This window comes from Dermacentor variabilis, unplaced genomic scaffold (assembly GCF_050947875.1).
Source record: "Dermacentor variabilis isolate Ectoservices unplaced genomic scaffold, ASM5094787v1 scaffold_12, whole genome shotgun sequence".
NCBI classification, from domain to species: Eukaryota; Metazoa; Arthropoda; class Arachnida; order Ixodida; family Ixodidae; genus Dermacentor; species Dermacentor variabilis.
Genome location: NW_027460280.1, coordinates 20,797,551 through 20,813,797, shown reverse-complemented (window position 1 = coordinate 20,813,797; position 16,247 = coordinate 20,797,551). Strand labels below are relative to the sequence as shown.

Here is a 16,247-nt window from a genome sequence, read left to right as displayed (position 1 = left end):
AGTTTCCTTTACAACCGTTTTCGTCTGCCCACTTAGACAGTTTATTTATGCTAAGCTGTGCCTGTCGCTCACAAATACTTAGATTACATGATTTGTAACCTACCTGGATGTCATCCACATATACAGAATAAAACATAGTGCGTGGTATGGCGGTCTGGATCGAGTTCATTTTGACAATAAAAAGAGGGCAGCTCAGCACACCTCCTTGTGGGACACCAGCCTCTTGCGTAAATGGATGAGACAGAACGTTACCAACTCTAACATGGAACGTGCAATTGGAGAGGTAACTCTGAATCCCGTTCACAAGTTGCCTCGAACTCCCATTTCAGACAGATCACGGAGGATACCAAAGCGCCAGGTTGTGTCATATGCCTTCTTCATATCTAAAGCTACTGACAAGAAAAACTTTTTATGGACAAAGGCATCACGGATATTTGTCTAGATGCAGACAAGGTGATCTGTTGTGGATCTAACCTCCCTGAAACCGCACTGTAAGGGATCGAGTACCTTGTTGCTTACAAGAAAATGGATGAGGCGGCGGCTAATCATTTTCTCAAATAGTTTGCACAGACAACTTGTCAGAGCTTTAGGCCTATAAATGTTGGGTGAGGAAGGTTCCTTGCCCTCTTTGAGAATAGGGATTACGATTGCTTCTTTCCAGGCAAACAGAACGTAGCCGGTAGAGAACATGGAGTTGAAGAGTGACAGTAGTGTTTTTTGTGTTTCGGGGTGTGTCTGATCATCTCATACATTATTCTGTCACTTCCTGGAGCAGACTTGTTGCCGCAATTCAGTGAGGCCTGGAACTCAGCCATTTTAAATGGAAGATTGTATACTTGATTGGATGTGCCTTTGCGACCCAAAGGCAGCTGCTCTACTAGTCGCTGGTATTTTAGGAATGTATCTGTGTAATGAGATGTACTGGAAATATGCTCGAAATGTGCTCCTAGACAATCTGCCTGGTCCTCAAGAGTGTTTCCTTGCATATTTACCAAAGGTCAAGGATAAGTTTTGCGGTCATTTATTTTGTTAACCCTGTTCCAGGTTTTTTGTTCGTCTGTGTAGGAATTGAAGCTACTTATGTAGTTTTCCCAACTTACCCGTTTAGCGCGGTGGCGTGTTCTTCTACCTTGCGACTTGATCACCTCGAAATTAATTAGGTTCTCTGTGGTTGGGGAGTTACGGAGGAGATTCTAAGCCTTGTTTTGCTTTTTCCAAGCTTCCTTGCACTCCTCATTCCACCATGGAATATGTCGTTTCAAGGGCGACCCATTTGTTTTGGAGATACATACTGATGCAGCATCAATAATGAATGCTGTTATGTATGCTACTGCATCGTCTAGACTAAGTTCACAGATATCATTCCAGGGCAGCTGTGTTTAGTTCGCGAAACTTGTTGTGTCAGCTGAATAAACTTTCCATCGAGGAACATGTGCAGGACACTCACTTTACTTTTTAAGGTTTAGAACGATGAGGAAGTAATCACTTCCATAAGGGTTATTAATATCTCACTCTAGGTATGGCACAATTGTACTAGATGCTACGCTTAGGTCTATGGAAAAAGATGTTTTGTGTGTAGAGCTGTAAAATGCTGGCTTTTTCTTATTGAGCAAGCAGGAACTTGAAGGGAATAGGATGTTTTCTATAAGCCGTCCTCTCGCATAACAGCGAGAGTCGCCCCACAGTGTACTATGCACGTTTAGATCATCGACAACTATGTAAGGGTGATGGAGCTCATCAATAAAGCTTTGAAATGTTGTGCTAGAGAGTTGATAACTTGGGGGGATGTATACAGACGTTAATGTAACTAGTTTATTGAATAGCACTGCTTCGATAGCAACTGCCTCAAGAGGAGTTCAGAGTTGTAGTTGCCGACAAGCAACGCCTCTGTCGACTATTATTGCTACCCTGCCGGACGATGCAACAGCATCATCTTGGTCTTTCCGGAAAATAGCGTATTGCCTGAGAAAGTTGTTTGCATAGATTTAAGATGTGTCTCCTGAACATGCATCACCTTTCGATTGTATTTGAGTAAAAGTTCTTTGATATCATCGAGGTTGTGGATCAGACCTCTCACGTTCCCGTGTAATATTTGTGCATCCATACTGTTTGTGTTTATGTGCTGTGTGTCAAGAGGAGCCAGTTGGCTTATGGAGCATTTTCAGGTCCCGTGATTCGGGTTTTGTCTTTCTTGGAGCGGTCACCAGAAGCGCACCACTCCTGAGGCGCTGAATGCGCCACCTGGTTTGTGGTTGTGTCCATCGACTCCTGGGAACTGCTTGACTTCCGCTCACTAGAGAGGGTGTTTGCAAGGTAGGCCTTGCCTCAAAAAGCAGAGCCTTGGAGGCCACCAACCCAGAGGTCGATGGGTTCTCCTTTAGAGACGGCGCAGCAGTGCTTGCTGCTGTTGCCTGGGAGCTGGGGGCACTGCCGCGGCCACACTCTTTGTGGGCCGGGCTGATGCCCCAGTCTGCTACGGTGTTGGCCCCCTATGTGCCGTACCAGCATACCTTGCAGTATGGAGGAAAGAAATATGCTTTCGCGCTTCTTGAAAAGAAATGTTCTCCTTGATCTTGAGTGTAATTATTTCCTTTTCCCTCTTCCAAAAAGGACATGACCGAGAGTATGCAGGGTGGTCAACCTCGCAGTTTGCGCAGTGGCTTGCCTCAGTACAATTATTGGCAGGATGTTCGTGTGACGCGCACTTTGCACATGTGGTACAGCCCCGGCAGCTCTGAGAGCCGTGACCAAATCGAGGGCACTTAAAGCAGCAGCGCAAGTTCAGAATGTAGGGTCTAAGTTGGATTTTCATATAGCCTGTTTCAATATATTCTGATAAAGTGCTTGAGCAGAATGTCAAAATTAGGTGTTTAGTGGGGATCTCTTTGTCATCCTGCCTGATCTTTATTCTTTGGACATTTGTAACATGCTGTTCCTTCCAGCCTTCAGGCAGCTCGGTTTCACTCAAGTCCAGGAGATCTTGTTCAGATTCAACTCTGAGTGTACCATTCAAATAATGATGCGGGTTTATCGAGAAGTGGGTACTATTAATTTCAACAAGTCCAGATAAATTCTTGAACTGTTTCTTGCCACTAACTTCGAGCAACAGATCACCACTGGCCATTTTCGTGACCTTGTAGCCGGGACCTAGTTTCTCAGTAAACACTTTGCCACAACAAATGGTGATAGAGTTCTTACAGTTTTATCAGGGTTTTCACAACTTAAGACATGGTACTTTGGGTAAATTTCTTTAGCCTGGCCGAAAAGTTTCAGGGAGTCATCGGTGTGCCCTCTCTTGGAAAGAGGGTGATCAGGGAGTCGAAGGAATGATGAAAAAGCCATCAAAATAAATATCACTTCAGTAGCTATGCCAGCTGCCCACCACCGAGCACAACAAGTGGACGCTACGAAGCCCAAAAGCAACGAAGACGCCAGCTGTACATAGTCACTGTAACCTAATATAAGATACACAAGGTTGGATAACCACACCAGGTTAACCCTTGCCACCTGGAAATCTGGAAGTAAGAAGAAGTGAAGAGAAGACAAGAAATATTGAAAGTGAGAGAGAAAGACGAAAATTGAAGAGAAGGACAGGAAAAGGCGACTGCCGATTTCCTCCAGGTGGGTCAGTTTGGAGGTGCCGTCTATGTGAAGCAGAGGCCAAAGAGGTGTGTTGCTTCTGCCTTAAAGGTCTTTGGAGACTGGGACGAGAGCCAACAGTCACCAACGGCTACTGCAGCTCTCACTGCAGCAGGGTGCGTTGGTGCGAGCAACGCTTGTTTGTGCCAACTAGTATGTTTCCATTTCTGGGATCCTGGCCTGGAGTCGTGCCATTGAGTCTGCAGAGCTGCTGTTGTGAGCAACGGCTGCTAGCGACATACCTCAGAGACATTGTTGGCGCACATGTTATGGACAGCGCGTGGACATTTCTTCTGTGCGGGCACTGCCAGATGTACTACCTCTTGTTTGTGAGGCAAACATTGATGTTAGACCGTGTGAAATGTTTCAGCGAAGTATACAGTGATTTAAGGTTGGGGGGCTGTGAGGATGCTCGACTGTCACGCATTCCCTGATGTTGTTTACCCCACATGGCTCCTGTGTCTCCTGTAATCCGGCTTCTCCCCATAGCTATGAGCCGGTGACGGTCGGTGTGGTTGCAGAACATTACGAAAGATGACGTGAGTGTTGCGCTGCTAGCGCCACTTAATGGCGGGGTTATTCAGGCACAACAGGGAGTAGGCTATTCCTCTTTGGCTAGGAGTCGGCAAGTGGTGCGGACGTTTTGCGCGTGCGCTGATCCATGCTTCTGCGAGACCGCCTCACGAGGCCTCAGAGCAGGACACCGGAATGGATGAATACAATTGTTTGAATGTGCCACCGTCCGCACGAATGTATTATCGATATGCAGTTGCGGTAAGCTGGACCTCCTAGATTTGTCACGCATCCATTGGCATATTCTGTGGATAGCAATCCAGCTAGCAGGCATTAGTGTATGAAAGGTGCCCTTGTGATTGCTTGCACTACTGTGTTGTCGTAACTTTGTCCCAAGAGCATGTGTGAGACCCCACAGGCTTCATCTGCGAGACGTGAACAATTTCTGTATTCCGGCGATGGCGGTCAGTGACAGAGTGTTCTGGCATGAAGAGATAGCTCACCGAAGAAGTTTGTTGCACAACAATGTATGGACCAATGTAGCGTTGAAGGAACTTCTCACAGAGGCCTGGAGTTCAGAATAGAGTCTAAAGCAGGACTTAGTCTCCAGGGTGAAAACTTGATGTCGCGGCATTTGTTGTCACAGCGACGCTTTGTCTCAGCTTGGGTAGCTTCTGTGCTTCGCTGGGCGATTTGATGGCAATGTGCAATTTGGGCAGAAAACTCTTCTGGAAGAGATGCGTTAGGCAAAGAACGTTCTAAAAAGAATTCTCTGTCAAATACAGAGGAAGGAGATCATCCATACACAAGGAAAATGGGGCTGTAGCCTGTAGTCCGTTATACAGCAGTATTATATGCGAATGTCACAAAAGGAAGAATTTTATCCCAGTCAGTGTGGTCAGGACAGATGTACATGGAAATCACGTCAGACAGCGTACGGTAGAAGCGCTCAGTAAGGCCGTTGGTTTATGAATAATATGTAGAAGTATATTTGTGCATGGTATCAGTGGCCCGAAGAGCTTCCTCGAGAATTTCAGAAATAAACACCTAGGTCAATAAGAAGAATGCAAGGAGCCATGTGGCATAAGACAATGGAGCACAAGAGAAAGTCGGTGACTTCAGAAGCCCTACCAGATTGAAGAGGTGCAGTCTCCGCATATCTTGTTAAATCGTCGACTGCAGTGACAATCCAACAGTGACCAGAGGGTGTCAAAGGCAAGGGACCATATAAATCAATACCAACAAATTCAAAAGGTGCGTCCGAGCAAGGGAGAGGTTGTAGTAAACCAGCAGAAGGGGATGCCGAGTGTTTGTGGTACTGACATGACACACAAGAGGCAACATATTTGACCGCCATTGTGGACAGGCCAGAAGCAGAGGGATTTGATACGGTCCTAGACCTTGTGGTAGCCTACGTGGCCAGCCAATAAGTTGTCTAAAGTGCTCCTAATTCTCGAAGGCGAAGGCAGCGAGGTAGGACTGGGACCCAACGGTTTACCTGTCGGGTGGTAAACGTAGCGGTGTAGCATACCATCTTGAAGGCGGAATTGTCGAAGCTGGCTTCGCAAGCAGCTGTTGGGTGGTTCGGTGAACCCACTAAGGCAATCCATGAGAGTTCAGCAGTAGGAGTCAGCCCACTGAAGCAAGACGAAATCAGAGCATGATGAAAGTGTGAATGGTCCAGGGGCGTTAGCGACAGCTCATGTGAGGAAGGCATTGTGCCAGAAAGACTGCATCGTGATGACTTTTGCCAGACTTATACATTATTGTAATATTGCTGCAGGTGGAGTATCCAGTGTACTAAACGTCCTCACATGTTTTTCATTGATGACAGCTAACATAAAGCATGGTCCTCAGTGATGATGGCGAAGTGGCGGGTGTAAAGGCATGGGCGAAATTTCTGAATCAACCAAACAATAGCCAGCCGCTCTTGCTCTGAAATGGTGTAGTTCCGCTCAGCTAGAGAAATTGTTTGGCTGGCATATGCTACAACCTGCTCTTTACAGGCTGCATTACGTTGCAGAAGTGCAGCTCCAATACCTTGTGCGCTTGCGTCAGTATGGAGTATTGTGGGGGCTCTGTCATCGAAGTGGCGAAGCACTGGTCCGGAAGTAAGGTGTAGCTTGAGAGCTTGAAAAGCCTACTCACAGTCATCAGTCCATGTGAAAGAAGTACCAGTAACCAGTAGCTTGTGTAAAGCAGCCGCTATTGCAGCGAAACTGTGGATAAATAGACGAAAATAGGATGCCAAGCCGAGAAAACTACGTAAATATTTCTGCTGCTGTGGGCGAGGAAGCTGGAGAACAGCAGTAATCTTTCTGAGGCCTGGCTGGATGATATCTTTTGAGACGACGTTGCCCAACACTTTGATACTCTTACTTGCAAATGTGCATTTTTCTTGTGTTGATCTGGAGACCAGCATTTGCAAGGCACTTGAGAACTTCGTCTAATCGTTGAAGGTGTTGGTTGAAGTTACTGGAGAATACGACAATATCACCTAGATAACAGAGGCCAATATTCCATTTTAGTCCACGAAGAACATTGCCTGTCATGTGTTCAAATGTGGCTGGAGCATTACAAAGGCCAAAAGGCATCGTGTTAAATTCATAAAGCCCATCTGGTGCAGCGAATGCGGTCTTTTTTTTTTTGTCAGTCTCGTTCACCCGAATTTGCCAATATCTTGACCGAAGATCGAGGCTGGAGAAGTACTCTGCCCCCGTAGTGTGTCCAAAGCGTCGTCAATTCAAGGTATGGGATATACGTCCTTGCATGTGATCTTATTTAGTGCTTGATAATCAACGCAAAAACGAACGGAGCCGCCTTTTTTCTTCACCAGAACCACAGGAGAAGGCCAGGAGCTAGATGAAGGCCATATTATCTTTTGCGCAAGCATGTCAGCAACTTGTTGTTCAATGACCTTCCGTTCGGACAGCAATACACAATAGGGTCATCATCACATAATAGCAGAAACATTGGTTTCGATGCGGTGTGTGGCAACAGAAGTCTGGCTCAACATAGGGGAACAGCTATCGAAACAGGCTTTGTGCTTTGCCAAGACAGCCCGTAAGGCTTCGAACTGAGTGGCTGCTAGTTCAGAACCAATTACAGCTGACGGAGGAAAAGAATCATCTAAATCTGAGATTCGTGCTGGTGATGAAGAAAGGCAAAGCACGACGATAGGGATGGGCTGAGGGTCGGCGAGGGTTGCCACAGTCACCCCTTCGGGCTACATCACAGGATCTGGGGTTGTGTTGAAGGCAGACAGAAGAGAGCTGCCACGTGAAAACCGAACGAGACAAGCAGCAATGAAAATTCTGCGAGAAATACAGCGGGCAGAAGGGGTGACTAGAGTGTCTTTGTTGGCAATCTGACTGGATGTTATGGATACACAGTCTTCATGACCAGGATGCAGGATGTGGTCTACAGCAACAGCCAAATTCAAGCATGAAGGTTATTATGCAGTTTATTGTTCAGTGTCTGCTATCTTGTTTGATATTTCTGTTCTGTCCCAAATGCCCACTCCTGCTTAAAGCCTGGTAACAAGGCTGGCAGTACCTTTGGAAAATAAAAAATAAACAATGCTGAAGAGTCCTTAATAGGTGCAAGCACTGTATCTGTGATATGTACAACTTTCTCTCGACATAAAATGATGACTGAAACCACATGTAGGAAGTCCCAGCCCAAGATAAGTTCATGTATACACGTGGGAAGGACAAGCAACTCAATGTGGTAGCGAATGCTGTCAATGAAAACATTAGCAGTACACTGTCCGTCGAGGTGAACGAATACATTATTAGCACTGTGCAAAACAGGTCCAAAATTAGGCATTCTTACTCTCTGGAGTCGCGAACACAGATCACTATGAAGAACAGACATGACAGCACCAGTATCAATGAGAGGTGACACGGGAACACCTTCAACAGTTGAATAAAGCATGTTGGGTGGGCGAACAGGAGGAATTTGTGATGACCAATAGGAAGCAGTTTTTCCTCCAAAAGCTGCAACAGTTAGTTTTCCGGGTGCTGGTCCGCAAGATGGGAAGTGGGGCGAAGCGGTGACATAGAGCACTGGTAGGGCAAAGGAGAACGACGTCTGGCCAAACGGGAACTGTGAGGTAGATTGAGAGCAGCTGGAGGAGACTGAGAACACTACTGAGGGAACGAGTATCGTCCGGGATAGTAGCTGTCAGGTCGGCGGGCATAGTCTCTTTCATACTCAGCGTATCCTCGGCTTTCATCCTGATGGCGCCGGCAGCAGAAGCGAGATATACAGCCGCATATACCGCAGTAAAAACTAACCGGATGAGGTGGATGCCACTGAGGGTAGGATGGCACAGCAAGCGCCCTGGTGCCCATCGAAGCCACATGACCATATGTAACTTCATTAAGCACAGAGGTCATGGGAGGGGTTGGTAGCGAAGCAACATCCGCATATGTGGGTGTTGGGTGCACTACTGGAGTAAGAGGCGTCGTGGGTGTCGTCATCGCTGTCAACTCTTGCTTTACAACCTCACGCAAGCCGAAGTTTGGGGTTGGGATGCAGGCAGCAGGAGAACACCACAGGTCTTGTACTTGAAGCTCTTCACGGATTATGGTGCAGATGAGAGCACACCGATGAGATTAATGGGGAATCTCAGGATCGCTGCTGTCCTTTTGAAGGCGAAGAGACTGCAGCTCATCTAGGCGCTGACAAGCGGAAGGGATTTCATTGACGGAAGCTAGATTTTGCATAATTAAGGCATTGAATGCAACAGAGCCAATGCCTTTTAATATGCGTCGAATGCGTTCAGCTTCTGCCGTGCGAGGGTTCACACGGCGGGACAGAGCCAAGACATTCTCTATGTACGAAGTGTAAGACTTGTGCGGAAGTTGGAGGTGCATATCTAGCTTCTGTTTGGCGACTTCTGCATACCCAGACGAGAAAGCGAAGATTTGCTGCAGCTTGCTGGTAAACATTTACCAATCCACGATCTCGGATTCGTGGTTGAAATACCATGTCTTTGCAATGCTGGTCAAAGAAAACGCCACGTGCATCAATTTTTGGGTGTCGGTCCACCGAATGCACGAATGTCATCACTGCGGAGTCCTGCAAAGATGGGGGTTGCGCTGAGGGCTCGTCACAGTCCAAGAGGGCACCGCAGGTCGAGTAGTCGGTGTTGTAGGGTTAGAGGTGCCAGAAAAGCCGGGGTTTAAAGTGCCCATTGTTGTAGGAGTAGCCAGATGCAGGCGGGGACCAGAACATAGCTCCAGGGAGGACGGTAATGTGAGGGTGTGTCGGGGTCATGACGCACCTCCCCCACTTATAAGGCCGAGACCGACCAAGCTGCCAAGAACATTTTATTCCAAAAAGGAAATCCACCAGCTCATGTGCGAAGAAGCAGAAGATCAGGGATGATGATGGCTATGCACATATGAAAACGATGAAGTATGTTAATAGTGCTTACACTATGTTTGTCTCCACAACTTTTCCAATGATGGACACACCTTTCAAATGTCACGCGAAAAATACTTGTACATGTGCAGCACACACATTGATATAGGGAGGTGCTGATGGGTGATGATATGTGCGACCTAACCAAAATGAACTTTAAAAAATGTGCGGCAACTGAAATTTAGTCACTCAAAACAATAACCCTGGCCAGTATCTATCAGCATATGTTGGTCATGTTGGGAAAAGATGCCCCCTTTTACAGCAAAGTAACGTAGACTGCCCTATTTATTCAAGAGCAGACGAGCATCGATGATGACCCACGTTGTGGCAGGCCAGCCGCAGTCAGGACGCAAGAAAATATTGTGAGCTGTGTGCAAAATCATGTGATGGCAGATTGTCTGCAGGAAGGTACATCCTTACCCAAGCACAAGCTTCTGCACAATCTTTCTGCAAAGTGGGTTCCCCCAACACTGTTCACTTCAGAGCAAAAACACATGCAGTGCACAACATCTGAAAATAAAATTAAGCTGTTCATGGCTGATTTTGTGAACTTATTGAGTGCACAATTTCATCCTGGCAGTCAGAACAATGGGAACTTGCTCCTTTCCAGCACCAAGAAAATCAAGTTAGTTCAGTCAGCAGACAAAGTGATGGCTATGGCTACTGTCTTCTGAGATTCCAAGGGCCTCCTGCTCATGAATTTTCTTCAGAAGCAGCCAACCAACCCGGGGGAATACTATACTGCTCGGCTTCACCGTCAGCCGGATGCCATCAAGGCTATACAATGTGGTACATTTGGCAAAGGGGTCATCCTCCACGAAGATAGCATAGCTTCACCAACACTGCTCTGGCGACAGCTGCCACTTTTTTCACCTTTTTTTTTTCTCAAAATGAAGAAGGATGTTTTTCAACATAACAATGACATCCTTCAGGCTGCGACCATCTTTTTTTCTCATCCTGCCCTCAGCACTGCAGAATCGCAAGTACACTGAAAGACAAGTCAATTGAAAAGCTGAAAAGTGACCCGTGGCTAGCGACATCAGCCACTTCTTTCTGGTTGACGATGAGAACTTTTGGAACAACTCTTGTACCAAACATCATTCACAGAACATACAAAAAACAAAAACAAAAACGCTATTTTAGCGCAATACTTAGCAGTAGATAGGTTGTTTTAATTATTCCAGAGGCTCCATCTAGAGGCACACATATCTGTATTCCCCCTCTTTAAACAGAAGATATGAAATGTCAAAACTTTGGGTGACAACTGAAATTAATACACAAGAAATTAAGCACTACGGGGTACTGGTATGAATATTACAGCCAACGCAATAATGAACCATTACGGTAAGCTTATGAAAGACAAGACATTATGGCTGCCAAATAAGCATACTTACAGCTGGTGGCAGGCCATCCACAAGGTTTGCCAGTAGTGATTGCATCACTGCTGCTGCTGCCACAGGAGTCATGAGAGGTATGCATCCCAATAATGCGGATACTTCATGTAAACTTCTTGCGGGTTCATCAGAGGCTATTCCCTGCTGATGTTAAAGAGATGCAAGTATACAAGATGTCAACCCATGAAAAGAAAAAAAGAAAAAAAAACAATCTCGCCCAAAACAATAATACACAAGTTTTCTCTGGTAAAGCTTACATAGTCCCAAATTAATGATTTCTTCCAAGAGTTTTTATGTAGTTCACTTTTATTTCACAATTAATGTTGTAAAGATGAACTAGAATGAAATGGACAAGAGTTTGAAATTGGGGTAGTTGGTTCTTGTTCAACATGGTGAGCTGTGCAGACAATGGGAAAAGAGATATGCAAACAGAACAGATGTTGTATTTTTTACTATCATCTGATTTTTATTAAAAGCCATACAACTTATATAACACACAGATGACAAACTTACAGATGCATAAGCACAACACCAAGAGAGTTGCTTGCCTAGCCAGCGAAAGAAAAATGCAATGAAAACTGAAGTAATCAAGAGGCGAAGATTCCACAACGAACAAAAGCAAAGGAACCTTCAAAAGATGCAATCTAGGGGCACTACAGCGTTAAACTATTCCAACCTTTTCTATTCCTATTTAGCAATCAGCCCACCGCGATTGGTCAAAAACTTCTTTGGACCATTTCCACTTCACCTGTCTGTCATGCGACGTCACAAAAAACGGGATAGCTCCCCATCCGATATAACATGTACACACTGATTATGCATAATTTGACCGAACAAAACAAAAATAGTTATTACTGACTCGACGCCTTTTTGCCATTAGCCCTCGGCTATTGGTCAAAAGTTTTCGGACTGCACCCACTTCACCTGCCTCTCACACAACATTACAAAACCGCAAAGACTTACCGTGTCAAAGTGACGCGTACGCGTTAAAGATGCATTAATATGCCGAACAAAACTGAATTTTCTTCTGAATACCCGCAGGCTGCCCCGTTTGGAAAGGAATAAAGGACGGCTGCCGCCGGTCGCTCCAGCACTGGCTACTCACCTCTGCCAGAGAGCATGGGTTTATTTGCATGTAATAAAACTTTTTGCATGGCCGTGTAACGTTTTCAAAAAATTTTGGCACGTTTACGACATCATTCTGCCAACTCTTCTTTGCTGAGGATCTGTTTTAGCATCATTCTTAAGCTTTCGTTGCATGCCAGTGCGATTGTCAACGAGCCATGTGCCGCAAGCTAAGTAAGAGAAAGCGGACCAATCGCAGACGCAGGCACCACCCTCTTCATCCAATTATCGATATTCAGTGCAGTGGCTCGGCCCCATCGAATCCCTCTCCACTTGAGCATGCCCCTCCCTCTTGTGAGCCAATTAGATAAGACAAGACACCCAGTGCAGGCAATGGTATTCGTTTTTCAAGCAAACAGAAGTGACCTCCTATGAACGAGGGGAGCATTTGATCGGTTTGTCCAGATAACCCTGCGGGTGACCATCCGATGCTTGCATCGGCGGTTACGCAAATTTGACGTCAGGAGATTGGAATAAAAACATATTGGAATAGTTTTACGTTATGTGGCCCTAGAATAGGAACCAGCAGCACAATAACGTAAATGTAACGAAAAAGGTTCATAAATGCAAGCCAACCCAAGAACCAACAAAAAATAGAACTATAAAAGGGCAAAAGGTGATAAAAGTTGGTGGAAAGGTACACATGTCAAAACCTAACATTCAAGGTACCTCATCTTTTTGTCAGAAAAGCTAACCAATGGTTCACTGATGCATGCTGTTCCCTTGTTAAGCTTGCAGTTGCAGGTTGCTGTCACAAATTTATAAACTTTTTTTTGTCTATTCCTTTTGTAGATTTTTACAACTGTCATGTTGTTTGGTTGGTTCCTTTTCTAGACTTCTATATTTGTCAAATGTTTTTTGCTCCAAGTGTGATCTTTGCCTTTTCATTATTCTTGTTTTCATTGCATTTTTTCTTTGCTGACAAGTTGAGCAACTACGGTAGTTTTGTGCATGTGTGTCTGTAAGCCTATCATCTGTGCATTATGTAAGCTGTATAGCTTTAATAAAAATAAATAGCACATCTGTCCTGTTTACATCTCTCTTTTCTCATCAACTGCATAGTTTACTTGTGCAAATTACTTGTGCTTAATAAATGAAACAAAGAAACGATAAATTAATGGAAATTGAAGTGGATGAAAAACTACTTGCCGCAGGTGGGGACCGAACCCACAACCTTCAAATATCACGTTGCGAAAGTTGTGGGTTCCGACAACATTGATGGCAACATTGATGCCTTCAGGTAGCATGTGTGGGTTTATTGACCAGTTGCCTTGACCCAAACAGATCACATTCTCGTGACGAATGCGGCAGAAAGGACGTTGTACGTCCGCCGCCAAGGTCTGTGAGTGGTGGCGCTGGCTAACACTCCCAGGGTTCTACTAGGAAACATAAATACCCAAGATAGTGGATGGGGAAGCGGTGCCGCGGTAGCTCAATTGGTAGAGCATCACACACGAAATGCGAAGGTTGTGGGTTCGGTCCCCACCTGCGGCAAGTTGTTTTTTCATACTTTCATTTCCATTAATTTATTGTTTCTTTATTTCATTTATTAAGCACAAGTAATTTCCCCTATGTTGTCCTTGGTGTCAGTGTTTGTTGGCTTCTTATGATATAAACTGTTGAGTAGTTAAATTATTTCAGAATGAATTTTTTTCAGCAGCCTACATGAAGACAAGTTTTAAAGGTACAAACAAATCTTGATAATTTGAACTCGAAGGGACCTGAAAATGTGTTAGAATAAAACAGAGTTCTAAGTAAAAGAAAAGCTCATTGAATGAAGCTCATTAAACGATAGGTTAACATGAGTTAACATGAGCGATGCACTTCGAAAATGTGGCTTCATGGCAGCTTAGTTCGTGCTGGTGTGAAGCCAAACTATTAGGCAAAATTTTTGCTGCCATAAAGCTGCACCTCAAGGCAAAATTCACATATAACCTGCATCCAGACTGTTCACGCAGTGGCGTCTCCAACCCTGCCAGTGCTGGAGTTACTGCACAAGCCACATACAGTAACTCTAGGTAGTGTGGCCACATTGGAGGCACAGCAGCCAGTGCATGGCACCGCTGTGTGAGTTCGCGTGCTGCTGAGAGCATGCCATCGCGAACAGTCACAAATGCTTACGCATTTGAATTACCGGGCGTTTTCGCACAATAAAATATACAGACCAGACCACAGCACCAGTTTGAATAAACCAGAAGTTCAAATTAAGCAGGTTCAAATTAGCAAGATTCTACTGTATTCACTGTGACCATGAAGGTTCATGTTACACTTGGCATAATGAAGTTGCAAATAGAGAGACAACAAGTGAACACTACCGTCGGTGTGTTGGAAGCTGTTGTCCCCACTGCCAGAAGCTGTGCCAAAGAGTGCCATGCCCAACTGTAGTCTTTCCCAAATGTTCCCCAAAGCTGCTCCATGTGCTTTGCTAGAAAACCCTAAGTGAAAAAAAAGAAAACAAGAACTTTCATAAAATTAAATACTACTTTTGTGCAATAAGGTGTAAAATAAGGCCACTTGGCAAATATTCATGGCAAGAAGTGTGTACCAGAAGTATAGGAATGATACACACATAACAGTGCCCAACAAGAAACAACCCAAACACTACCATTCTGCCATGTGCACAGCTGTGAAGTCACGGCAACATTAGATCACGGTCACATTCGACACAATGCTGCCACATGAGTGGAATGACGACCACATGGATGCTGTGGAATTTACTCCACAAGTCAAAGAAGCTAGGCAGCTTGAGCCCCCCCCCCCCCCCAATATGCATCTTCCACCAAAAAAACCAGGATGCAAAGCAACGCAATCTTTGACACAGACCAGTGCAAGCGCTGATATTGTTGATTTTATGTGGCCATTAAATCATTGCACTAGCTGTCACACAGTTCATTCTTTGAATCTATTTCATGCATGGCGTCGAAGATGTTGAACTGTTCCTAGTTGCTTCACGGACAACTGTTGTCGATTTTTTTCAGCACGACCAGATAAGGTTTTCACCTTGCCTCGTTTTTAGTGGGGTTAAATTATCATCATCAGCACCATCATCATCAACATCATCATCATCCTATTTTTATGTTCAGTGTAGGATGAAAGCCTCTCCTTGATATCTCCAATGACCCTTGTCTTGCGCTGGCTGATTCCAACTTACACTGGCTAATTTCCTAACTTCATCACCTCACCTAGTTTTCTGCCATCCTCGATTGCACTTCCCTTAACTTGGTACCCATTCTGTAACTCTAATGGTACACTGGTTATCTGCCCGGAAAAGTTCTGACTGGTGTTGCAGAAGTCGCGGGGCGTGGTAGTGCTGAACTTAGCATCACAAGTTGGTGGCTGGACATAATTATATTTACTCCATCGTGTTTTTCACTAACTGTAACAATGTGTCATTATTTCGCATTATTGGCGGCTCCTCCAGGACACCAAAGCAGCAACGGGGACTGGTCCATGGGTTGGGGCCGTGGAGGCCGAAGCGTGCCATGGGGTGTTCGCATAAAAAATTGGCTCTTTGCGATAGCAGACAGCCGATCTTTAACACCCCTGGCACGCACCCCCGGCCGCCCTTCTTCCAGCTTTGATCCCCCCGCTACCCCTTGGGTGCCCTGGAGATCCTGAGCCGCCTGCTTTATTATAACCTCAGGTGCTCTCCTGAGGCCTCCGTTTGCCGGCTACATGTGCACTCCTGGAGCAGTGCTTGTAAAAAATCTAATCGTTGTGACGAAAAAAGCGACCAGCAACTTATAAAACACCATTCAGAACCTTGCTATCTGCCCTACACATGGCCTGCCCAGCTCAATTTTATTTTAATGTCAACTAGAATATTGCCATGAGCATAACAGTTGGCTGTGTAGTGGGTTTGCAGCTTCTGCAGAAGCTGAGGCCGACGATGACGAAGATACACTCTCAGTGAAGGTGTCGGACTGGACCTGTCTGCTTCCATTAAATTAAACTTAATAGTTTTTGTCATATATATATAGTAACAGGACTGGTGGAGGAGCTAGGTGAACTGTTCCATGCACTGTGACAAACAGGAAGCTCCCAACTTAGATCACGACACCTTCAACGCTGGCCTTCGGCGCGGCCGGCGACAACTAGGACTACCACCAGAACTGGACCCTCTCTCAGTAAAGTGTACAACCATGA

At 45.4% G+C, this 16,247-nt stretch overlaps 1 protein-coding gene across 6 annotated transcripts in view; it reads right to left on the bottom strand.

The window, feature by feature from the left end:
• The window catches only part of LOC142566349 (AP-5 complex subunit beta-1-like), a 217,896-nt gene that overhangs the window by 189,955 nt on the left and 11,694 nt on the right, over positions 1–16,247 (bottom strand). For 4 of the 6 annotated variants that reach the window (XM_075677273.1, XM_075677268.1, XM_075677272.1 and 1 more), the window contains exons 5-6: positions 14,417–14,536; positions 10,977–11,120 (exon numbers count right to left, since the gene is read on the bottom strand). In XM_075677273.1, the coding sequence (XP_075533388.1) occupies positions 10,977–11,120; positions 14,417–14,536 (264 nt within the window). The remainder of the gene's footprint in view (positions 1–10,976; positions 11,121–14,416; positions 14,537–16,247) is intronic. The other 2 variants (XM_075677269.1, XM_075677271.1) reach the window with 2 other exon arrangements.